Source organism: Ictidomys tridecemlineatus, chromosome 6 (assembly GCF_052094955.1).
Source record: "Ictidomys tridecemlineatus isolate mIctTri1 chromosome 6, mIctTri1.hap1, whole genome shotgun sequence".
NCBI classification, from domain to species: domain Eukaryota; kingdom Metazoa; phylum Chordata; class Mammalia; order Rodentia; family Sciuridae; genus Ictidomys; species Ictidomys tridecemlineatus.
This window is the reverse complement of record NC_135482.1, coordinates 32330291-32358108: the sequence shown is the minus strand read 5'-3', so window position 1 is coordinate 32358108 and position 27818 is coordinate 32330291. Positions and strand designations below refer to the sequence as shown.

The 27818-nt window shown below is 30.9% G+C and overlaps 1 protein-coding gene across 1 annotated transcript in view; it reads left to right on the top strand.

Annotated features, from left to right (window-relative positions):
- The window catches only part of Lrriq1 (leucine rich repeats and IQ motif containing 1), a 182134-nt gene that overhangs the window by 143263 nt on the left and 11053 nt on the right, over positions 1-27818 (top strand). The window contains exons 24-26 of the mRNA XM_078053052.1: positions 9274-9403; positions 10719-10779; positions 19384-19504. Of these exons, the coding sequence (XP_077909178.1) occupies positions 9274-9403; positions 10719-10779; positions 19384-19504 (312 nt within the window). The remainder of the gene's footprint in view (positions 1-9273; positions 9404-10718; positions 10780-19383; positions 19505-27818) is intronic.

Sequence of the window (27818 nt, the reverse complement as noted above, 5' to 3'; positions counted from 1 at the left end):
AGGAGGTAAAAGTCAATCAAGAAAGTTAAGATTCTAACCTTCAGTATAGAGGTTAAATTTAAGAAAACTAAGAGATTTTTGAGTAGGACTTCTGGTGTGCAGGTTGTGTTCTATTTTTTTTGTTTTTGATCAGAGTTCCCATGGACTATTTGTAGTATTTTGTATAATTTATACATGATTTCTATAGCTGTATATATTTTATAATATATTTATAAATCTTAGAAGGATATACATATATGTAATATTTTGTGGGTGCTGTGTCTCACAGTAAAATAAAAAAGAGCTTCTATAAATCCTTTTTGCATTAGTACTAGTTTAATATTAAAGTGAATTTTGTAAGGAAGATATATAATGCTTCAGTTGACTTCTTTTTTTTACTCATATGAATAGATCAAAAATGCTTTTAATAGTTCTAAATTAAAAGTAAAATCCCTGAAAGAAAGACCTGATTCATCTACAATGAAGTTCTGATATATAAAATGAAAGTTTGTAAAGATAATATAATGAACAATTACAATTTTTCTCCTCATGAAATATCTAGTTTAAAACTGCTTAAATATTCAGCAAGCTATGGCAACACTCAAATTGTGGAAGTAAACTATATTTACTTATTGCTTTTTATTATACAAGTTATATTTTAATATATATTCAGTATTTCAAATGAACATCTCTCTGTAATGAAGATCTGTATTTCAGTTGACAAATATAAAAATTACTATATATAGATATAAAGAAAATATTATAAATAGTATAGATATAGTAAGTGCATTATGAATAGACATATTTACTATGAGCATTTCTGTTATGTAGGTATATAAAAATCTGTGATCACAGTAATATAAAGAAATGTTCAGTTGGGTATTTTAAGACTCTGTATTACTCTATCATTAAAGTATCAATATAATACCACTTATTGGCCACTTTCGGAACTAGTAAAGGAAATTAAACTGCTTACTTGACTCTTAAGTAATAAATATACATGATTGAATAGAATCATAGTTGTCTTTTTATCAAAGAGTAAAACCTTTACACAGATCAGGAATCTAAACTCTAAAGCTATTTTTTAAACAAGTAGATGACAATAATTTTTATGTGGTCACTATGACCGTTACTCTGAAAACCAGCCTATTCACATCATCACTCTCTTTTATTCTTCTATTGGATGGACCCTAGTTTGAATGACCTACCATATTAACACTCCCTGAGGGAGTCTAGGTTAGATAGAGGAGTATTTTGTAAGGATAATTAAATTGAGAGGGTGAAACAGGAGAGAACTGTGTCAATGGAACCTCCTTCATGGTTATTATTAAGCAAATGCTAAAAATTATTTGAAGTAACCTAAAATCAATTAGGACCATGTACCCTTCTTATGTCTTGAGAATTATTTTTTTTTCCTTTTAAAAGACACACTGGCATCCTTTTATATAATGAAACAAAATATATTTTTTAGAAAAATGTCTATTCTGTATTTCAAATTTTGGTAAGGGCAACTTCTTGAGCTCACCCCCAGAAAACTACTCTAATTTCATGGGGTTAATCTTAGAATTTTCCCCTCCTGCTAGTGAGCCCCTAGAATCGTGGAGTTGAGTCATATAAGTTGTCTTACCTCCAGGACAAATAAGTCCTGTCCTATGCCCATTGAGAAGGGCATTAAGGGATTGCATAATGGAATTCATTTCATTTTCTTTAAAAAATAATAGCAATATGGCTACCATTATTAATTCCTTACTATACACTGAACACCATCTGTGGTAATTTTGTATTATGTTTATATTGAAAGAGGAAAAACCTAGGTAATGAGAAGGTAGATAATTTGTGTAACATTGACAACTGCTTATGTGAAAGTTATTTCCTAGGCTGATACTAAGCTAGATGATTTATATCTCCTACTTTCACAAAATGAATTTATTTTATAATTAATTTCCACATGTCAAAATTCAAGAGCTCTTCTAATGGAAAATGAAATGGTGTACCAAATTCATAGAACACAGTAGAAAATTAATTTAAACCCCTATTGGTAAGGAAGTTCTAAAAGCAATATCCTGATGACATTTTTATTTGTATTACTTAGAAATAAATAAATACCAGGATAGAGGCAGAATCGATATTACTAATTTTTCTTTATGCCTCAGACTCCAGTAGGGCTAACTCAGCATTGTTGCTGATTTTGTCATTTAAAAACTTTAATATTTTGTTAACAATGGATTTTAACATAATTTTTTTACTTTAAAATATGGCAGCATAATATTATTTGTTTTATTACTGAGTTTTTTGGTACAACCTTTCATTTTGTGCCTAAGGCAAGTATCATTGTTCTCTTCACCTTACCTTAATCGTAGCCTTGGTAACAGCAAACATGTTGTCTATGTCTGACTTCAACAAGGTAGGATTCTTCCTGGTTATGTGGCAGAAAGAGAAGAAAACAAAAATCTATCCTTATATAGTATTTGATATTACACTATAGAGATATTAGCAAGTTGATACAGCTCAATGTATAGTATAAATGTGTAATATAAATGTTGAAACATTTTGCCATTTAAGTAAAATTATAGATAAGTCAAATACAAATTACTTATTATAATTGGTTAATAAGCAAAACTATATTTACTTGGCAAATGGATTTTTCTGTTATTCCAGGCGGATTCACTTAAATCTAGCAATTCTTTAATATCAAAAAAATAGTCTTGCAAAATCCAAATATTTTAAAAGATATAATTTAGTAACTCATGTTTATTTTTCTTTGTTTTCATAAAGGTCATTCATGTACCTTATGTATTACCCCATCCCCAAAACAAATCAATATTGAAAGTTCCTTCAAATGTCAAAAACTAGAAGATTCTGTCATTCTAATACTTTTTTTCCAACCCTCTCTGCCATAAAATATAGTGAAATATGTAAAGGAGTGATTAATGCTGCTGTTAGCCTTTGACCTTACATATAGCACTGGCTCTATTCCCAAATTTTCTGTTTTTAAAATTTTGTAGCAACAATCCTCTTCTTTATTCATGAAATCATTTTTCCTTAGTGATGAATTACATATATATTTAAATATATTTATAAAGAATAGGGATGTTGCCTGTACACACAAATGGCTCTTAGAGAGTTGTTGGTCTCTTGCCAGTGCTGTCAGCTTTCCAACAGCAGATTGGATTGGTTAAGGAAGAAGCCATAAACAGCCTATCAACAAGTATTTATACAGATGCTAATGAACTTAAAATTCTGTTAGTGTAACATGTATGCCAAATTCAAATTTTAGTTTTGCTTTATATGTGAGGTATGATGCAATAACTTCTTTTAATAAACACATACAGGCTGCCTATACTTTGTGATGTAATTGGATTTTTAGTTTTTCCAGTGTAAGGTAGGTACATAGAATCAGCCATTTATTAAAATTATCAAAAATATTTCCATTACATTTCCAATATGTAGAAGCATTTTGCTCAGCCACCATCATGTCTTCCAAAAGCTTTTGGTAAAGAAATGAACTCTTCTCTGTCCATGAAACCAAAAATATTTTTACATTCTATTACTGAGAGAAACCATTAAGGGAAAAGAAAATAGTCATGGGAAAGTTTCCATGTGCATTAAAAATATAAATACTTAGCTTATTTTTATGTGACCTAAATGATAATTGAATCATAATCTCCCTCAGTGTAGGATATTATACTATATTGAAAATTTAGAAAACTGATTTATTTGAAGCATATGGGTTTAATGAGTACTTTTATTTTGCTTTTCATGAAGAAAAGAATAATATTTCCATTAATTTAAAAAGTACTTCATTTTTTTGTGAACTTCTTAAAGCACTTTCCTTTAGGATTATACTTTGTGGACATATGAAGAGTAGTTTTTTTGTTTGTTTGTTTGTTTGTTTTAGTTCTGTGTCCTAATTTGCTATCTTAATTGTCAGTTTTTATCCCGATCTAATTCTGACTTTTGAAGCTGAAATTTCTGTTATAATAATTAAGACAATCATGCCCAGACATGTATTATCCTTTTCAATACATAGGTTTGTCTATATGCTTGAATTAGTCAGCTTTTTTTGCTGCTGAGATCAAAAGACTTGAAAAGAACAATTTTAGAGGAGAAAAAGTTTATTTGGCTCTCTTGATTTCAGAGGTCTCAGTCCATAGATGAATGGCTCTCTCCCCTGGAACCAAAAGTGAGGCAGAACATCATCATGGAAGGCTGTGGGAAATGAAGAAAGTTCAGGACTTGACACTCAAGATCTCTCCTTACCAGGACAAAATATAAACCTCAAAGCCCCCAACGACTCACCTTGTCTAGCCACAACTTACCTGCCTACAGTTGTCACCCAGTTAATCTCAATTAGTGAATTAATGCACTGATTAGGTTAGGATTCTCATAATTCACTCATTTCACCTTACATTATCTCACACATGAGCTTTGAGGGGACACCTCATATCTAAACCAGAGCAATGCTAAAAGTCTCTACATTACAGATCTACTTTTCTCAGGACAAAAAGAACATGCATCAGCTGTGGCAGTTTTCCGTTATTTCATCATTATTGGTTGAGTATCACACTACTATGAGAGCTTATATTATAGAAAACAGAACACATAAATTGGAAGTATAAAGTAACGAATGTTGTCATGAGGTATAGAATGAGCATTCGTAATGTAACTTAAGTAAGGAATGCAGTGTTGGAAGATCAGGGAGCTTATCCCAAAGAATGTAATTTCTAAATTTAAACCTGAAGATCTAAAGCAATAATACCATTGGCAATGTGAATAATCCTAGTCCTAGAAAACTTTATGGGCAAAGATCTATGGACAAAAGAGAACACTCTGTATAACTACAGTATACCTGGGGGTTAAGGCAGGAACTCAGCAGATGTGTCTCAAGGGCTAAACCAAGAACCAAGGCAGTGGAGAAACAGTTTTACCCATTGGTTTGCAGTGCTTGTGGACTACCTAAAAAGAGAGACCTTGGATACATGTCTCAGAAAGAGATAAAAATGATGACTGAAAACTTTAACAGAAAATCATTTGACAGGGACAGTGTACCCTAAGAATGAAATGGGATCAGAATAAAATTCCAGAAAAGAATCCTGAGATTGCAAGGGATGACAAAAACAGAAGCCCTTGAAAGAGACTGAAGAGTTTGGCCTAAGGATTAGAGAAAAAAAAAAAAAAAGCAGAGTATAATGCAACAAAATCCAGAAGAAATAGCCTTTGAAGAAGGAAGGAGTAGACAACAGTGTCTAATTATGGTAGAAGAGTCAGTAAGATAATAACTCCAAAAGATCCCCCAAATTCGTCAACATTGTTTTGGATAAGAAGCCATTTTTAAAAGGTATTAAAAATACAAAAGAATATGTTGACAAGAGGTTCTAGATTATGTGGAAGGGTGGGATCTAGAGCACAGGTTAGGGTGCTAGTTTTAGGAGAAGGCGTACCTCTGATTGTGGCAAGTAATAAATATGCCATTGCACATGTTGCCATATACAAGCCTGCTCCTTCCAGTACTAAGTGAAGTCTGAAGTAAAATGGTTAAAGTTGTATGGAACTAGATTAATGGGATATTCAGGAGGCAGAGTAGATCTAGTTTCTGTTAAGATACTGGTACTAAAGGAAGGACTAACCAAGGTCAACTATAGAATGTCTGATCTTGGTGATATGGAAATTCAAGAGGAAAAGCAGGCATCAGAAAGAGAATCATGTAAAGACAAGTGATTTTGAAGTATAGCTGGAAAGAAGATATATGAGCACAAGAGTAAGATAGAAGTTACTAGTCCTATAGGTAATACCTAGTCTTCTAGGCTGCTAGCTCTATGAGATAAGAAACTTTGTCTATCTAATCAACTATCATCACAAGTCCACACAATGCCAGGCAAGAATCTATAAAGAAGCTTAAAAGGGAATATAAAAATCTTGTTTCCTGAAGGTCTATAAAAAAGACACTCAGGAAAAAGGAAATGGTCTGTATAGTTGAATTCAGCAGAAAAGTCAATGAAGATAAGGAGTAAGAGTGCTTCTCAGATAAAACAATTTTAGGCCTTCCTAGTAAGCACAGTTTTAATTTAGCAAAATCAGATGGCAACAAATTAAGGAGAGAATGGAAAGTAAAGGAATAGAGTCAGAGAATAAATTTCTCTTTAAAGAAATTTTTATGAAAGACAAAATATGAGAAGAATCTAGAATTTGTCCCAGAAATTTTGTTATATCTCATGCATTTTATTGAATTGGGAGATGCAAACTATAAATTTTAAAGGAAATAGCATATAATTTAAAATATATTCACCAACACATAAATATTCATACCTAGAGAAAAAAAATGATTCCTCTTTTGAAAGTAGATACTAAAATCAATGGACAAAGGAAAACATTTGTACCAGTAAAAACAGAGAAAGGATTTACAGTTGTTAATTTAAAAAAAAAAAAAAAAAACGAAAATACTCAGATGTAGTAGTTAATTGGAGAAAAGAAGAAAGATTTTTTATAATATACAAGCTGAAACTAGTTAATAATCATATGAGTTAATCTTAAATTTACTAGAAATAAGACATATATTAAGACCATAAATTAAGACAATATGGTTGTCAAAGTATCAACAGCTTTAAAATATTATCATGTCAATGTTGAGTAAGGGTTTGGTGAGAAGAGCAATTGCCAGGTAAATTGGTGAAGTCTTTATAAAACTATTTTTCAATATAATATTCTACTTATAGATCATACACCACTAAATACTTATAGACATTTTCTTTAATTCCATCTTTTAAAATTGATTAATTAAGTTTGATAATCAAAAATCTATCATATAACCAGTTGGTAGATTATTTAAGATGATATCTCTATTGCATAAATGCATTTGTTATAATACTAACTGAAAAATTGGATATGAAGAGTACATGTAATTGCAATGTAAACTAACAACAAAACAAGCATATATGAAAAAACTGAAAGAAAATGCCTTAAAATACTATCTAGTGGCTGTCTTTGAAGGTGGAGTTCCTGCAGATTTCCATTTATTTGACTTTTTACTTTCTAAATTATCTCTAATGAGAATTGTTATTTTGATAATCAGAAATTTATCAATTTATCTAAATAAAACTACTCAATGTTGTGTTTTGAAGTAAAGAAGCATACAGAGAGAGTAGTAACTAGAGTACAGCCAGAATCAAAGAAACACAATTTTTTTCTTAGGCCTATGATACAAGAAATTGATGAACCAAAACCCAGAGATGTAAGAAAGGACAGGTAAAGGGGTTAGTGTTCTGCAGGCAGAACAATACTTCCTTTCACATTGAAAGGAAGGATTCATGGAGTAGCCTGACTAGAGAACTATAAGTATCTGTTAAGTACTTCAGGTCACCGTTATTCTTCTTAAGATGCTAAAAGCAGGACTTATGCATGTTTCAGAGTATATCTTACTTTCTGCTGCTCAATGGCAGGAGTAATCTTGAAAAGAGTTGCCTGAGAAAGAATCATTTCCTTCAGCATTTGAATTGCAGTACTTTCAATTAAATCTAGCCAACTTCACCATTGTGTTTGTTCTGTTGTAATGTTTTTTATGTCAAGCTTGTGCCAATATACAATCTATGTCTTAGTGAAAAAATAGTTAATATGAATTGGACTGTTGAAATGAAAGCTCTCTTCTTTACCCAGGAATTGTTCAGAATCTTGACTGAGTTCTGATGTAAAACCACTTAGGGTTTTGGAAGTGTTATTGCACAGTTTTTCCATAGTGTTTTAAAAATGAATATTGCAAGTACATGTCACTATTTTTTTAAAAAAAAGAAAACAAGAGTTTTTTTTATCTTAACTAAAGTACACATGTTAACAAAGGATTTTTCCATATCAAGAGTAGGTAAGATTCTAACTTTGGTCTCTGTTGATTATTAGGGTCACTGAGTCCCAACTATTTTCTGACACTGCACTGTTGGATCAGTATATGATCTAGTCAGCCAAGAAAGATAAAGCAGAAACTGGTGTTCTGCAGAGGAGAGACAATTGTGTGCAGTAAATGGTTGCGACAACACCAAATCTCCTCTTTGATTGAATCTGTTTTATAGTTTCTGTGTACCCCTAAGGCTATTGTTCAAAACAGTTCTGCTCACAGATACAGTGGTCATCCCTAGCATGTTAAGTAATTATTCCTCTATAGCAACTTTGGAATTATTAGCTTAAGCTCAGGAAGCTTGGACTGGGTCCATTTTAGAAACACATTGTGGCATAAGAAGTGACAGGAACTTAACTTTGGTAAGTAAAAGTTTAGAGAAATAAAATATCCTGACTTTTAGCTTTACTGAGAACTGATCCAACATCTCTGTAAGTTGAATATGAGCCATTTCACGAATTATAACAGTAACTTGTATAGAAAAGAAAAGGTGTTTTAGATGTATTGTTTTCCATTTATTAAGAATGATGCATATTACACTTTGTGTGTATATGTTTGAGTGTACATGTACACATTGACCAAGCATTCAGCGTAGGCTTTTCACCATGTTTATTTTCCAAACAAATTGTAGTTATGTTGACTTATTGTGTTCAAACATCCAGAGTGAAATAATACTTCAAATTTAAAAGTTGAACATCTGCAGTTTTATTTTTTAATAAACACACACACACATATATATATGTGTGTGTGTAATACTTTTTATATTTGATTATAAGGGTTGGATTTTTCTTTTCCTTTTTAAAAAAATACTTTATATATTTGTTACTTCTTATTCTTACCTGGTATAATTTCTCACCTTTCAAATTTTTTTCCATAACATCTTCATTGTTATGCTTTTTCTATTCTTGACATAGCTGCTATATCATAAACACAGGTTCCTTGAAACCTGATATAGATTATATTTCTAGTTTAAAATAGTATATTAACTTACACAAACCAAAATCAGTTTTATATGATATTCTGCCTCAAATAAGTTCAGTATAAAGTCTTCATATGGATAAAGCTAGTATAAGAACAATTAACTTGAAAGGATGCCTAAATATACAAATGATAGTGATACATATTCTTTAGGTATTATCTGCCAAAAAATAACTCTGAATTTTCTAAACAAAAACTAAAATAAAGCCTTTTAAAATGTGGGTTACCATAAAACATTCTCTTTATTTTCCAAAAGAGTTGGATCTGAAACTCAAGCAGAGTGACTGACATTATTTTTCTTACAGAAGATTTAGCTACCATGAACTAATCATACTTTTTTATTTCTTGTGGTGAAATTACTAGCCTCAACTGAATGACCTGGCAAAAGTTTGATATCTTTAAATTACAAATAAACAATCATATCTCTTTCCCAGGTAAGGAAGAAGACTTTATCTACAAGGATACTACTGCAAATGAAAAATTAGAAAGGAGTAAAGAATATACATACCAATGGCTTCATACACAGGTTGGGGTTCATGCAGCTAGTTCCAGAAATATGAAATGGTGAGGTCATTTCCTTTAATTAGATTTTTGTATTGTAAACATACCTTGAAAAGTGAAACCTGGGTTAATTGTGTAAAAGAAACATGACTTTATAGCTAAAGGCCTATACACTACTTTCCCAGGTTTAAAAAAAATAGCCTTTCATATAGAAGAGATTCAATCATCATTATATTTTTCACCATAAAATATTTGGGAAGAGCTTTATTCGTAATGCTTAAAACCAACAAGTGAATCATACAAATTATTTTGTCTAAAGTAAAGGTCTGAGATCCATTAACTGTTTCTGAGTGTAAAATATGTTGTAGGCTGTATTTTAATTTATTAGTGCTGTTATAAATTTGTCAATTAAGAACTTAATTTACCCCTTTTAATAACATATATGAACTAAACTTTAATATACAGTGAGTTCTATCCATTTCCTTTCAAAATGTGGAAGTGATATGATAGCAAAAATGAAAATAGAGTAAAACATTTTAGTCTGAATTGTCATATTTCATTATAAATGAAGAAAGTCAGAATAAAGCCATCCATATTTCAGAATTTTCATTTTTTAAATACTCAAATTAGTGGAGGCAGTTTATGTTAGTATTAATCAGTTTGACTTAGTTCACAGCATAGCATCTTTGGAACTGTAAGCATATTTAATAGAATCCATTTAATACCATCTTAATCACCCAACATAAGAGGTCTTCTTCAGAAATTTAAAAGCCTTAGTATAGATGTAGTATAGTGAAAACTTTTAACAAAATGTTTCAGGGTGAATTTTAGATATGCTTAACATTTAATAATATCCTTTACTAATAAATAATCTATGTAAATATGATAAAAAGCAAACAATTGTTTATGAAATTTCTCATATGAAACTATAATACAATATATGATATTTTCAAGAACATATGTTTTTGAAAAGCCAAATGTGATTGTTTTGGTTTAAAATAGAATTTTATTATAAACATGACAATAATTCACTAGCATCTTTCTTAAAAGACAAAGGATAAGTAAATGTGAATAAAAACTTTTTCTATAATTTATTAAATGTAATTATTAATAGTTTTAAGATTTTTACTCTTTTATGGGTTCTTTTGAAAAAGAAGGTGGTTTTACAGTATGTATCAATATTATGACAAATTTAACTTAAAATTACTATTGAAAGATTTGAATTCGTGCTTATCTTTCTATAGAAGCTAATTGAAGAAAAATATTATTAACATTTTTTAAATAATGATATCTCCTGATTTTCTTATGTGAGCATTTCTTTCATGTTCTTCCTATACATTCATATTATAATATGTTTTCTGTTTTTGTCGCCACATAGCAATCACTTCTTGCCTGAGTTAGATCCAGATGTACTTAATGGTGGAAGAGTCCAACTCGTGGTAAGAAATGTGTTTAAAGTTATGGAAACATGGTATAAATACCAGTGCTCAATGAATGACACTTTAAAATATGCCCACAATTAAACTATAAAAATGAAAATATAACTCTATTTGAAGTAATGTCAAAAAATACCATGTGGTAAAATAATAACATTTTTTCTTGCCTTCTGATATAACTTTATGTTATTACATTGCTTTAAATTATGTAAAAATATTCACCTTTTTATATTATAAAATAACATTATTATAAATGGGAAGCTCAATGAAATTATTGAAAATTTTAGGAGTAGCATTCATAGACTATACTTGATGAAATAGCAAAATATTCTTACAACTCAGATAAACAAATCATACAAAAATTAACAAGTACTTGGGAACTCAAGCACTCTAAGTAATATAAAGTAGAGGATTACATACTTCATTAAGTAAATTATTGAAGCATAGAGACAACCAAATTCTAAATATGGTGACCAAAGTGTAGAATCAAGGTAATAGAACTGCATGTACATTGCTAAATTCCATTGTACTATATGCTATTAGAAGGAAAACTATTTGAACAGAAGAAGAATGTCTAATATTTGATCTATAAAAATAGATCCCATAAAATGAGATTTTTTTAGTGTGCTTCCAGGAAATTTCCAGAAAAGATGGTACCTTGATCACTGACTGAAGTGTGTAGTCTCTTTGGCAGGTAAAAATGTATGCCTATGGTGAATCCATCTATACAATACCTTCCATTTAAACCAAGCAACTACTACCTCTTTCACAGATTCTGTATTTGCCAAGAAAATTTATTATTATTTAGCCTGCCATATAGAATTTTGCATGAAAAGATGATGTGTTTTCTGATATGAATGAATATTGTGGTTTCCAGAACAGTTATATTTATCATTCTTGTGAATAGGAGTTTTCCTAAAAGAGGAGTAAAAGATAACATAATAGCTAGCTAAAACTATGTTGCTTATGAAAATATATAATCCATTCACAGATTCAAAATAATCACTCATCAAATAATTTTCTGCACTTTAATGGAGAATACACTGAGAGAGTATCAAGCGGATTACTCGGAAAAATTTATACTTCAGATTAACACTATGTCTTATTGGCTATGATTTGACACAGATTGTTCAGTACACATTGGAGCACGAATGAAGAGTATAAACGAGGTGTAGTGGTGCATACTTATAATACCAACAACTAGGGCCAAGACAGGAGGATCACAATTTGAAAGGAAGCCTCAGCAACTGAACAAAGACCTAAATAACTTAGTAAGACCTAGTCTCAAAATACAAAAATTTTAAAAACAGTTGAGGATATAGTTGAGTGGTTTAGCACCCCTGGGTTCAATCCCTGGCATAAATAAATAAATAAATAAATAGATAGATAGATAAATAAATAAATAAATGGAGAATATAAAAGTGCCATGGAAATCCAGTATAAAAAATTTTAATTATTACACTTACAAAAGTGGTTGAAAACAGAGTGGATAGATTACTGATCTAATGGTTACTTAAAATTAATGCTCTGTCATCAGTCCTCTTTTTCTAGACCTCTCTAGTTCCTCTGTGTACGAATATATGACAAGTAAGTGGCAACAATAAATGCTTTTTCATATATAAGAGATACTGAACATTAAACAAGGTAAACTGTACTGGAACAAAAAATACAGACAGCTTTTGTGTGTGTGAGTAGAGGCAGTGTAAGAGATCAATAAGTTAATATCAGAAAGATAATGGGCTGACTAAAGGCCCAGAATAGGTATATTGCAGTGTATTCAGGAATGAAAACACTCACTTTCCCACCTAGGACAGGAAACTAGAGGCAGATAATTGCCCAACTGAGACTAGCCCCTAAGAAAAAGAACAATGAAAACAAATGGCTGCAACTGCAGCTAGTATAAAATCTTCAGAGATAAATAACACCCATAGTAAAGGACAGAAAATTATAGAACAAAAATGATCAACTGTGAGTAAAGTCAGATGAGTAGACAAATGAACCACCTATAAATTATTGAAATAGAATTATTTAAACGTAGTCTAGGATGGATACAGTAAAGAAGATTAGTAAATTGGAAGATTACTTACAGAGGAATGGTAATTAGATAGCCTGCTTACTTCATATCAGAAACAATGAATTTCAGAAGATACTGGATGTGTTTCTTGCTAATAGGAATAAATATAAATAGCATTAAAATACTCTTCTCTAAATTTCAAAAATGAGGATAGAATAAGGCATAAACATTCAAATTCTGTATTTTGGAGAAGTAAATAATATGTCTTCTAAGCAATAGCAAAGAATATTGCATGAGAGGAATTAAAATGGAAGAAAAATATTATTTTTATTACTTTCAAAAAGATATCAGAAGGCATGTCAAAGATGTTAAAAGATAATTATGTTGTCAGTTATATTAAATGATTCCCCAAAGTTCCAAGATTTTCCAGAAGACAGTCATATTTCATGTTCTCCAGGAAATATACTCTGAGATTTTAAAAGTTGAGTACAGAAAGTTTACTGAGGAAAGTTTTCAGAAACAACTCCTTTGAAAAATGAAAGAAGTAGGATTGAACTGAGAGAGAAGAGCAAAGGAATGAGTTCTGGTAGTGGAAGCACAGTTGAGACCAGAGCAACAGGATTTATACTCCTGTATCTCCTCAAGAGAAATGTGACTTGGGCAAAGCAGTTCTCTTCAGCTAAGACAATGTTATATAGAGGAGACAGGTACAGCAGAGAGCCATTAGTCAGCAACTCTGTCAGCAACTAGAAGTCTCTTAGTTATTAAACATGATCTAGGTAGGATATAATATTAAGTTTACTATTCATGGATGTGTCAACTTATTGTATAAAATATATTAATAGTCTTCAAATAAATGTATATATTTTTTAAACTCAACCAGTATTATAGTTCATTTCTTGAGGAACTTGAGAAAACTCCTCTGAAATGTGTATTGAGAAATAAAATAAAAACAAGAATATATATGTCAACTTAGAAAAATAAGAACAACTTTTGTCACAACACGTGAATACTTACAACAAAGCTAAAGGACCCTTATGGCACAGGCATGGATGGACAGACCAATTAAAAAGAATAGTGAGTTTAGAAATAGACTTATGACTGTATTGCAAAATATGATAAAGGCAGGAAAGCTTAGATTGTCTAGTAAAGAGTTTTCAGCAAATGACATTGAGAAAGAATTTAACAAAACAGCAATATATATATATATATCATACATAGCCTTTACAGTGGATGGGATTCAGAAGGCTTGAATATCCAAATATGAAAGGTAAAGCTGTAAAATAGATCAGTTTCTAGATGAGAGGAATGAAAATGAAAACTTAAGAAGCCTCATGACTATACTCACCTGAATATTAAAATTTGGAAACAATAATTCAAAGGGCTGTCAATAATGTGTAAATGCTTATGTACAGGTGCTGAAAGTAGAAGCTGTTGTAATTCTAGAAGGAACTCATTCAATGTTTTAAAGTAGGTTTTTGTATGCCCTGTTGTTCTTTAAGTCAATTATTTGGGAAAATGTATGATGTCAATGATCTGTGGATCCAATGCAGTCCCAAAAAGGTTTCTCATAGAAATGAACAAACTGATTTTAAAATGTGCATGGAAATGCAAAAGACATAAAATAGCCAATTTACAATCATGAAAAAAAGAACATTAAGAAGTTCCACACTACTTGCTTTCAAGATTTGCTATAAAGCCCCAGTAATCAATAATGTTTGTTACTTGCAAAAAGATAGCAGACTCTATTACCATAAAGGGGAATAGACTAGAAAAATATTAATACTTATAAGGCCAACTGGTTTTTTGTAAGGTACCAAAGCAATTCAAAGAGGGAAAGGATAACCTTTCAATAAATGATGCTGAACAACCAGATAACTATATGGGGAAAAAGTGAACCTACTTTTGGGAAAACAACTCCTCTTTATCACACCATACCAAAAAAAAATGAATCTAAGATGACTTATAAACATAAGTGTAGAAGCTAAAATTATAAAACATTTTAAAGAAAATATAGTAAGGTATCTCCATAAACCTGTAATAGGCAAAGAATTCTTTGCATAAACCAATAATGAAAAAAGATAAAAACAAATTGAACTTCATTTAAAAGCACCATTCAGAAAATTAAGTCAAAACACATAGAAAAAAAGTTCATATCCTTCCTCTCTTTTATAAACACATGAAAAATTTTAAATATCATTAATTAGGGAAATAATTAAAGCCTTTATGTGATACACTGTATGCCTATAGAGTACTTAAAATAAAAATTACTGTAATTTTTAAGTGCTGACTAGTATGCAGAGCAACTGCTTCCTCTAGTCATTGCTGATGAGAATTGTATAGCGACTCTCAAAAAAATCTTGTCATTTTCTTATAAACATATGCTAATATGAAGTAACAACAGCTACTGATAATTTTTTTTAGAAAAGTGAACATTCATCTAAAAAATGTACAGTAATGTTCATAGCAGTTTTATTTGTAATAACCAAAAACTTAACACAACCAAATTCCCCTTCAGTGGGTGAAAGGATAAACAAATGGTGGTACATACATATAATAGTGTTATGGTTTGGTTATGAGGTATCTCCCAAAAGCTCCTACGTTAATGCAGGTGATGAAATTATTAAATTATGAGAAATGTAACCTCATCAATGGATTAATCCATTTGTTGGATTAATAATGTGCAAGGACTATATAAGTTGAAAACTGTGGCTAGGTAGGGTGTAACTAAAGGATGTGTAGGTCCTTTTAGGTTTTATATTTTGTCCCTGGCATCTCACATTCTTCCTCCCTCTGCTTCCTGGCTGTCATGAACTAAGTAGCTTTCCTTTACCATGCCCTTCTGTTATGTTGTTCTGCTTCACCTCTGGCCCACAGCAGTGTAGTCTAGTTGGCAATGCATGGACTTGTATCTTTGAAACAATGAACCCAAAGTAAACTTCCCCCACTAAGTTGTTCTTGTTAGGTATTTTGACTGACACAAATGGATGTGCATTAAAAAATAAATAAAAAACACCAGGCGTGGTGGCTCATACCTGTAACTCCAGCAGCTCTGGAGGCTACAGCAGGAGGATCTTAAGTTCAAAGCCAGCCTCAGCAAAAGTGAGGTGCTAAAGTAACTCAGTGAGACCCTGTCACTAAATAAAACACAAACTAGGGCTGGAGTGTGACACAGTAGTTGAGTGCCCCTGATTTAAGTCCTTGGTAAGAAAGAAAGAGAGAGTAAGAACAGTAATCAAAAAAACACTTTTGATATATAGAAAGGTATTTATGGATCTTAAGAACATTATGTTGAATGAAAAAAGCCAATTTCAGAAGATTATATATTTTATGATATTACTCACATAACATTCTCAGAATCACAGTGGTGCAACAGCACAAAAGTGCAAGTGCTTAGGCTAGGGTGAGGGTATATCTGTATAGGACAGTAAGAAAGTTTCTTTGGGAAAATGGAAGAGTCCTGTGTGCTACTGGTAGTTACATGAGTCTATGCAGGATGTAAAACCTGGTGAAGGTCCTAATAAGGTCTGTAGTTTAGTAATAATATTACTCCAATGTCAATGTCCTGGCTTGTTGAAACCAAAGTTAATTGTATTTTGGTTATGTAAACTGTTGTCATTGGGTAAGCCTAATGTAGTATTCACAGGAAATATTAAGTATAACTTTTTGCAATTTATATGGGAGTGTTACATTAAAAATTGTTATTCTAAAATTTTGAAAACAATTGAATTTCATATTTAAGATTTGTGAATTTCAATGCATATAAATCACATCTGTATATTATTAAAACATTTAAAGTATCTTTCCTATTCACATAATTATATAACAAGACCTCTGGCTTAAAAGGAGTTAGTGCAATGATGATGAAGGGTATTATGAACAGAGGGATATGTATAACTAAGCTCTCAGCAACTAAAATAATATTTTTATATTTTGTATTTGTATTAATTCTTTTTTAATTACACAGAATATTAGGTTTCATTTTGACATAATTTTAAAAGCATGGAATATAATTTGCTCTAATTCAGTCCCCAGTACTTCTCTTTTCCCTCTCTACCTCCCTCCCTTATTCCCTTCACTCTACTAATCTTTCTGCTATTTACTTATATCATCTTTTAAATTAATGCCTTGTGGATATACGTGAAGATGATATTCCTGTGTTATATTCATATATGTACATAGGAAAGTTAGGTCAGATTCAAACACTGTTCTTCCCTTTTCCCCTCTCTCTTTCCTCCCCCTCAAAATCCTTATTCTACTCCATGGATCTCTCATCTATTTTGATGGAAACTTCCCCATTTTTCTTAAAAAGATTTTTCAATCATTCATATCTCTAGGAATAGCAAGAATAATGATGTCATAGCAATATAATTTTCTCACAATTTATAAATTATTTAAGCAGCTAAAATGAATGCAATAACATGGACATGTTCTGAGAAACTCATCATTGATTCATGTAATCATTGTGCACATCATATAGGGTACTTACACAAACCTCAGTGGCATAGGTCAATCACTTAAACTGGTTTCTTGATATAGGCAAGAGACACAGTAAGCAAGACATGCCTGAAGCTTCTGTTGGCATAACATAGCAAACTATTTCACAGTAAGCTTTTGTTATGATAGAATTTCACTCAAAACTGATAAAAATATTATATATTAATATATAAACCAGTAAATACTCCAGCTTTTTATTTTTATTATCAGATATATATAAAATTGCAGGAGCATAGTTTTATGCAACTGACAGTGCAGGTTTGTTTACACAGGCATCACCACAAACACATGAGTAATGTGTTGCATCAGGAGACTACAATGACTAAGATGCCACTAGGTAATAGGATTTATTCAGCTCCAATATAATCTTATGGGACCATGGTCACGTATGTGGGCATTGTTAACTAACATTATTATGTGACTGTACTCCAAAACCTTTTCAATACATATATGTAGAAAAACTACCAGGTAGCTTAAAAGGGTACTTCATCTTTATAACATTTGATTTTTCTTTAAAAATATCTAAGTAATAAGTACATAGGTATTTGTTTTCAAAGTATGCTGTTAGCATGTCTTAACTTCCAAAAGTACACAGTTTTTAAATAAATATTTAATAACATTGTGTTTAAAAAAACAGAAGAAGGAACTCCTGGTTTTAATTAAATGAAAGAGAATCTTCATTTTGTATTTAAGATATCAAGGATAGAGGTGAAATTAAATCCAAATACTTAGAAAGTCACCTTCCAGAATTTACTTCCTTTATGCCAATGTGACATATAAGGGGGGATTACAAAACCTTGTATGTAGGCTATAAAAGAGAAATGCTCAAAAACAAAGATTTAGAAAAATTTTGCCAAATTGCTGTTTAACATATATTTGCCATTAAATTTCATATTAGAAAATTTATCTGAGTTAAAATGAATCTGTTAATTAACTCAATTTAGCCATTCCACAGTGTGTTCCTATTTCAAACATCATGTTGTATAAAATAAATACATACAACTTTGGACAATTAAAAAATAAATTGAGGAAGATAAATTCATTGATTCATTCATTCATTCATATGCCTGAGTGTGGGAACAAGGTGAGAAGAGGAATGTATAGATGGGCAAAAATCTGAATTTGAAGGAGGATGATTTTTTAGGTCCGGAGTCCTTCAGTCTTTGTAGCTCATCAAATGTACATAGTTTTTTAGTGACAGTAGTGGTTTCATGTCTTTGTTTTGCTGTACTTAAATTTCCTCACATCAAACATTTAAGACAATACATTCGCACAGGACTTCAAGCACACTGTGGTTTGGGTTAAATCCCAGCCACTTAGAGGCAGCTTTACTTTCCATAATGACATTTTCTCCCACTTCAGAACTGAATCCTGATAAATCCTCACTTCATGATAGATATTCTGTAAAACAAGATTTTATAGGTGAGAAGCAATTCTTTTGACTCTTAATTTAATCTAAGATAGTTTTTTAAAAGTGCAAAGGCAATTTAGATAAAATGAATTATCTAATTTTTATATCCTTAGTATACCTTGGCATTTCAATACATTTAGCATTATCTCCAAATTAAGCTTAATGTGTAATATTTTTGTATTAAAATTAATATTTTTGTAATGAAAAGGCAGGTATCATCTGTAACTTTGTAGTACACAAATATGGAATGAAAGGCATATTCTGTGAATAAAAGTAATACTCATGTGATAAAATAAAAATATCGCAGAAAATAATCTAGTATGACATTTCTACCATTTAATTAAGAATTAAATAATATACTTGGTAAGTAAGTGATGTTAAGCTGTTTAAAGTTTCACCAGCTGCTTTTAAGATTGATTTTCATCAAAATTACTATACTAAAATGTTTTCTTTTGTTGTACAGACTCAAATAGCAAACCTCAATTTTAAAATCGGCTCTTATTTGCAAAAAAATGCTTTGACATAGTGCATTTGTTCTGCCTGGGCAGCAATAAAGGATTGTGGTATCATTCTGAAGAAGGTTGTTTGACAGAGCCTGTTTGTTTATTTGGGGTAATGTGAGCTGCATTCAGAAAATGCCATATTTTGTTTCATGATTGTATACATTCTCTCCCATTGCTCCCAGGCAAGACTTGTAAGCAGAGAAGACACGGATTTAGACCTTTTTTCCATGACCAGTGGAAGTGCTTTGTCTGTGAACAGAGAAAAAAAAAATCAGGCACACAGATACTCAGCGGGATCTTCAAGTAAGTTGTGGTTTCCTTCAGAATTAATTTAGAAATCACAAATGAATTGATGGAACTTAATGCCAACAAGCATTCTTTTACAGATAGGGGGTAGAATGCCAGCAACCAGAGCTGCCCCAGAATGTGTATTTGAATTTTCTTTCTTTCTTTCTTTAAATGTCTCCTTGCATATAAACAAAATTAAATTATTTCTAAAATTTACAGCATCAGTTTTTATTTAATTATACTATGTGATTCAATGCCCTCTGCTCCCCACCCCCAACTCTATGGATCATGTTGAGTTGAATCCTTTGATAATTTATTCCTAAAACAATTTTTAGGCTAATTTTTTAAAGTTGAATTTATCATTAGTGTTTTTTGGCCTTTTGTAATTAATAAATGTTGTAGGTAAAATTATTTTTTACAGAAAAAATTTCAAGTACATCAGAATTTTTGATAGTGTAATGTCAAAGATATGCTTTTAAAAATTATTTTCCTTTGATACATGACAGTTTGATTATGTTTATTGATAATGATTGCATATTCATAAAACCTGCCATGCATACCTACTAACTTTAATTTGGGAAAGAAGAGTTTATTTGCGGGGGTTGTGTATATTCCTACTTTGTGTGTGTTTGTGTGTGTGTATAATCTAATAAAAATTACATTGCAGCTATAAACTCTGAAAAAAATATAAACATTTATAAAATAACTGCATGTTGTGGTATGGGGAATAGAATCTAATTTTTAAAAAGTCTTCTTTAAATTATACTCTAGAGATGTTAAAATATTTCCTAAAATTAGTATAAATTAGTATAAAATATTTCATTTGATATCATATTTTGTTAACATCCCAATGTATTGTGAGACTCAAACATCTATACATAAATTTACAATGTACTATAATTCTTGAGTTTTTCTTGGAAAAGTTATATTTCATGGATATTATGTTTATACAAAATCAACTGATTTGATATAAAAAATTCAGTTTTTAATATGTCTAATCTAAAACTATTTCCCAGTCTTCAGAGAGCTTGAATTTTTCTTGCTTGATTATAGAATTTGATCATTGAAAGATTATTCTATGTGATTGAGAAATAAATATTTTAGATTTATTCATTTAAATAAAATTACTCATCTAATTAATTTCTGACACATTGTTATGTTGTGTTAATGACATCAATTTTTCAAATATATATTTCATTTTAGAAGGAATCAAACCTATTATAAATCTCATTATTCATGCTACCCATTTTATGCATTGTATATTATTAACACATATCAATTTGGAGCATTGTAGATAAAAATAAACAAATCAAAAGTAGGAACAAAATTGCTTTGTAATTATACAGAATATCACAACTTCTTTTTGTAAAGTATCATTTGAATGTTAAAGCATAAATAACTCAGTGAACCAGCAACTATCCTGAAATACACAACCTTCATCTTTCACTTACATGTCACTGAATCACAGATTTTAAAGTATAGAAGAACATTAGAGTTCATTTCATAGCATATCCTCTGAAAAACTAAAATAGTGCTCTTCTTTCTGTAATTACAATTAGTTGTCAATAACTTACCTTATTGCAAATACTGCTAAGTAGGTTTACTAAGTGATAGTATGACAAGTAATTTTAGAAAAATAGAGTTTTATTAAATTATAAAATATTTATGAATAAAATACTACTTAATTATAGTTGTTACTAACCTACTGTAACATCAGCACAGTGTAACAGTAAGGAGTGTGAGCCCTGATATTAGTCATGACTTATTCCTTAAAATGGAAATGATAATAAAAGTACTATCCTGTAAGAGTTATTGTTAGGATCAAAATGTAGAGCACTTGGAACAATATCTGGCACAACAGAAGGGCTTAATAATGTTTTACTATTGACAGCCTTTTATATAGCTATAAAAGAATAATCAATTTAATTAAGATATTGAATTGTCATTTACCTAGGAACATGGGCTAACTGGTTCTGCTTATAAGAAAACTGCTTTTAATAGTTGCTTAACCAAAGTAATGGGCTTAGCCTATTATTCCATAGAAATCTTTTAACCTTTCAAAGATTTTGTATCTTAGACTTCCATGGCCATAGCCCAACCCCTTACTGCTTTGATATTTTGAAAGCCCTTTTTCCTCAAGCTTCTCTCTCCCACAAAACTTATCACCTTGTTAAAGCTAAAACATTTCTTTTTGCTTTGCAAACCAAATCTAGAAAGTAGTTTATGGGCTCCAGCTGTAAAATTCTTTTTGAGTCTTTGAACTTTTCTACAAATTTCTCTTTCAACTTTTTTCTCACACTGTGACATGAATTCTTTAGAATGAGATGAATTCAGGTCTAAAAGTCCCAGTTTCACCATCACATGTAAATCATATGACCTTGAATAAATTATTTAACTTCTAGGGATGGACTTACTATCTGTAAAATGGGAATAATAATAATTCTCACATATTACTGACAAAGAAATGTGTTAAAGTATACATAAAATGTAATATATTGCCTAGCATATTCTAAGAGCTTGAAGAATATTATCTGTTGTTTTCATTGTTTATATTTTATGTTCCTATTGCATAATTTAAAAACAACTCCAAAGTAGTATTGTCTTCCTTTTCTGTATTTCAAATAAAACAAGAACCAACATCCTTGCAGCATGTCAGCAATTTCAAGCAATAATTTTTTTCTTAGAGAATTTACTAATTTTTCTGTCCATTTCCTTTTAGTTCTTGTTGCTCCCTTTAGGAAGCCAGCACAGGCTGGGGATGTGGCTCAAGTGGTAGTGCGCTCTCCTGGCATGCGTGTGACCCAGGTTCAATCCTCAGCACCACATACAAACAAAGATGTTGTGTCCACCAAAAACTAAAAAATAAATAAATAAATATTAAAAAAAGAAGCCAGCACAGTCATGTGTTATCTAGATTTCTAATCCATCATAGGTTTACAAAAAGATGGAAAAAAATCCATTCTCATTCAAAACTTACCATTTATAAAATAATGGTAACATAATATTTAGGTAGATAATATTTAGGCAAAATATTTGGTTTCACATAATGATTTTGGTTTTCACAATTTCTTCACTTAATACCTAAAATATTCATTACAATAATAGCTTTATTTGAAGATTAATTTATAATTTTACAATTGATTTTAATTAGCTTTTCTAATTTATGATTCTTTTCTTTGACAGTAAATATAAGATTCAAGAATTTAACTTGTATGCATTTCATGCAAAAAAATAATAGCATTAAATACCAATTTGAGCCCATCTTTTTATTATAAATACATTTATATATTGCCTTTTATTTTTTCATATATATAGCTTAGTTGATAGAAGAGTAGAACATAAAATAGTTTAGTTATTATCATTCATTCAGGAGCCATTAATTGGATGCTTACTACATACACAATAATGTTCTCCAGGTGTCTGCTTCTTATAATCTCTACATTTATTAGGATATACTTCATTTTCAGTTAGCCAGGGATTGAGAACCCATAATATTCCTATAATAGTGTATAATCAGCCTCAAGTCAAGTTCTTCTTTGGGCATATCTAAACCTCTCATAAATTGTAAGACCTTTCAAGGTGATGTTTCGGAATTTTCTGAAAATGGAAATAAATGTTGTTCAGAAGTTGAGCAATTAATGTGGTTGCAATGAGTGAGGAGTGAGGTGCATCTTGGAGACAATGTACTTAATTTGTACCAAGAATGACAAGTGGGATTTAATGAAAAAAAAGAGTGGAAGAAAGCCATGTTTTCTTTTCTTTTCTTTTTTCTTTTTTTTTTTTAAGGCAAAGAGTAAAATATTACTGTACATTTGTGGGACTTTGAGGAATCTGTTTACACCAGAGGTTCTACATGCTGAAATAGTAACAAGTAAGGTTGGATTGAAAAGGAAGCCTAATTATATCTAAGTTTGAAAGTAAAGAGGAAAACTTGAACTTTGCTACTAATGAGTAATTAATGAAGACTTAGGGTTTTAAAAGCTGAAGTTTAGTTGAAGAAAAGTATTTTGAATCTTTCCTAACATTGCATACTGCCTCCAATATGTTGACAGAGTAATTTTACAGCTATTACTCAGAAAGTATTAATTTTTGTTATCAAAACTACAAAATGAAATAATTTAGGAAATGTCCATACCCAATATTTTATGTGGATTGAGAGACTACAAGTGGTAGCTAAAGCAAAAGTAGACTCCAAAAATGGCCATTAAGTTTATTCCATGTGAGAAAAGCTTATTCCAATGATAAAATTTTATATTTGTAAATCAAGAATTATTGACAGGATGTCCATGTCTATATATTTAAATATGCACATATATATGACTGTCAGATTGGTGCTTACCTGAATTTATAATCCCATGATGAGTAGATTTATGAATGAAATATTGGATATATTTGGGTGTTATTATATAAACTACACATGATGGTAGCAAGCAATTACATGATTACAATGTGCAAATAACTTCTACAGGCCATTAAGAAAATAAAAAGGTGATTTGAATGTGTCTAACACATAATAGGCACCTACATTAAGAGAATGTAGATGAATATGTAAACTATTGTTGCTCATATATTTATATCGCTTTATTTTTCAATGGATATTGTATTTTATAAAACAAGAAAAACCATTTCCATTATCTTTCTGTAGATTTCTTGCCAAAATATGTGTCTGGGATTTAGACTAATAAATGATTGAAGATATTCAAGTAAGATGGTTGTATATTATAAATAGCGCTCTGATGAATTTCAGTCATGATAATGGGAATTTGAAGGGCTTGGTCTCTATCAAGAAGGAAAATTTCTCTCAGAAGCCCCTAAACAAGCTTCCTTTCAGATTACTAGCAACAATGTCGTATTAATTTGGGGGGATTGTTTTTTTCTTCTCCACTCCTAGAGTATATGTTCCAGAAAGCAGGGAATTTAATGAAGCATTCTAGGCACCTAGAAAAACTTCCTGGTGTATGGTAGGCCCTTTAATGTATACTGCATGGGTGCATGGATGGATAGACAAATGAATGTGGTCATCCTTTAGGTGTCTAAGAGCTTTGGAAGAGAGTATCTGATGTTTTCTTGCTCCAGAGGTAGAGGCAGACTGTATGGATGAGGAAGTTAGAAAATTGGTAAACTTTCTGTAGAATATACCATTGTTTCTATGAAATCACTTGACCTGTCCAAAATCATAGTATTTGTAAGCATCAGTGAGTATATTCTATCAATTTGTTAAGGATTTATTCTGGGTTTTACAAATAACTTGATCATGAGATGCAAGTTTCTATAGATTCGGGTTACATGAAGCCAATTCTGTCATTTTTCTAATTCAAAAATATTTTTGGCTGGGCATGGTGGCACATGTTGCAATTGCAGCAGCTCAGGAGGCTGAGACAGGAGGATTGTGAGTTCAAAGCCAGTCTCAGCAACAGCGAGGCATTAAGCAACTCAGTAAGACCCTGTCTCTAAATATAATATAAAATATGGCTAGGGATGTGGCTCAGTGGTTGAGTGCGCTGAATTTAATCCTTGGTACCAAAAAAAAAAAAATGGAGTGCTTCTTGGAGATTCTATACACTATATAAGGGAAGAGATTCTGAGCCAGACCAGTGTATTCCCAGGCTTAATGAAGTTTTTGATCCATATATAAATGGATGCTGTCATTATGTGGGTCCAGTCAAGAAGAAGATATCATATCACAGGTTAAATAAAACAAATTGAGCATAAAAATTATTAACTCTGCTAAAGGAACAGCAATAAGACTGTGAAGTTTTACCTTAATATTGAGGGAGATCACCCAAAGAAGCATACACTTGGAAGAGTTTTATACCTCATTGGAGAAAGTATGATTCTGCCAGCAGATAGCAAAGAAATTCTCTGATTAGGCCATAGCAAGGCTGACCTGAAATTATGAGGTAAATGGTGGGTAACCCTCCAAAGTATGGGAGAGGAAGCAGGGACTAGCAATCGGTGTTGTAGGCATGCCATGAGAGTTCACCCTGGCTATGGCAGAGGCTGCAGCAAGACTTGGTTTCCCTGCGGAAAGGATGGCACACACATTATTGCTAAGCTGAAGTTACAAGGTTACAGAGGGATCCTGTTCTGGGCCTGTAGCTCAGGCAGATTACATCATAAACCCATAGGACTAACCTGTCCCAACCTATGCCAGAAATTGCAAAACCCCCTCCTCCTCTATGCTTCCATATTCCTATCCTTGGCAGGCTTAATATGTTCTCACTTTAAGAGAGAAATGATGAAAGGAATTCCTTTATCATAAATTATAGAAATAAGGGTGCATTTGTTGCTAAAAAGCAATAAATTGATAATGAATATCTATGCATACATTAAATTACTACTTTCTGAATACAATAACTTATATATGTTTATTAAAAGTGTGTGTATGAAGGAAATCTTTATAAAGAGTAAACTGGAATCCCTTCAAAAGAGATTCACATCTTGGATCAAATTAAGTCCTAGTGTTCACAGTATTTTAAGCTAGAAAATATACTTCAGTAAAATTGAAGAAAAGTTTAAGAATGCTTGAAATTTTCAAGAAGCTATCATTCCATTACCCTTTTTTACTTTCTTCTAAGTTTTGTATACTATTTCCAGCCTATGAAACTATGTCATGAGCTTGAGAAAACAATTAGTTAAGAGTTGGCTATAAGAGTAAACTATAGCTCTACCCAAACTGGAATTATGAGATTCACAGAGGTAAAGGATGATTAATTTACCAATTGCATTTTTAAACAGGATGTAGTGCAATATTGGTAAGACTGTGGCCAATCTAATTTTTAGATCTTGCTGCACTCTTCACCAGTTTATTTGTGATCTTAGGTAAATCACTTGCAAATCCTATGTAAATTTGGCAGGTAAAAGCAGTCTAACATATTAGAAAGAAATTTGAAGTAAACCAGATGATAATTTGAATTCCATTCTCACATATATAATCTTAGAGGTTTAATTTTCCACTAAAAAGAATATTATAGTGAGAAATATATGAGTAAATACACACACACACACACACACACACACACACACACACACTTTGGACTCATGTGGGAAGGTGGGGAGAAAACCAACAAACATAAAGAAAATATAAAAGTCCATACGGCTTTCAAACTCTATAATTCTGTAACTAGAACAATAAAACCTTATACATGATAATTTCCCAAAGAGTTGCTGAAGCTATTATTTCTGATGTTTTACCTTATGAAAATCATACTTGTAACAAACTTTTCTCCATGCCAAAATACTTCCAAATGACCCTGATTTCAAACATTGTTTAAATTGTCTTTAATTGCTTCAGGTAAGTGCAATCAACCTACATGGGAAAAAATAAAATCTTTCTTTAAGTGTTTTCCAAGTAAAGATAAAAAAAATTCTATCATCTGTGAGAAATGACACCTTTTTTCACAAAATCAAGTTGATTTTTTTAAAAAAGGAATTGATTCTAAAAATGAACACACCTACAGAAATAATATGATTTAATTCTACTGTGAATATTTAGTACTTGATAAGTTATTATTCCAAAACATTTTAAAAGAGAAAGAAAATGATTCCTAGGATGGCATTTCAAAATGATCTCTAGCTTAATCTTTAGATCTAAACATTTTAGAAAGATGTTGTTTACAAATTGAAAGTTAAAGAATATTAAAGAGGAAATTAGGTAAGACATATATATATGAGGTAATTAGGTTATCATGAAAATAGTTACTAAGTCTAGGAGGTTTTATACAAATGTAAAATATTGTAATAAGAAAAACAAAGAACTATGATGCTAGACAACTGTCCTGTTTAAGAGAAATTTCAGGTTTTCAATTTATGTGATTGTATAAAAAGTGGCCTTCATTTTAAACCTGATTAATTCTTATACAGAATATTAATTAGAGTCTTGTGATCTCTCCTGAAGGAAACTATATACCTTGAAAAGAACTCTAGTATATTAATGGGCCAAATATGAAAGTTCATGAAAGAATTTTCTTTTTGAAGATGAAGTTAATAATAACTATAATTCTACCCTAAACAAATTGTACCTTGGAAGTTATTTAAGGCTGTTGTATTCAACAAAACATTTGTTGAGCACCTCACATATTAACACTATTCTGTGTTGTACATATATTTATCAAATTCAACTAAATATTTAAATTCTGAAATTTTAAAAAATATAGATGTCCTGTACCTTATAATCATACTTACCATTGTAAACATTGCAATTTTTAAGTGATGTTTAAATTTATATACCAAAGTTAAAAAAATTATTGTAATGGTATTTCAAAAAGATAAGCAATATCATTCATGTAAATTAGCTTGAGTTTCTCTCTGAAAGCAATAATAATAAACT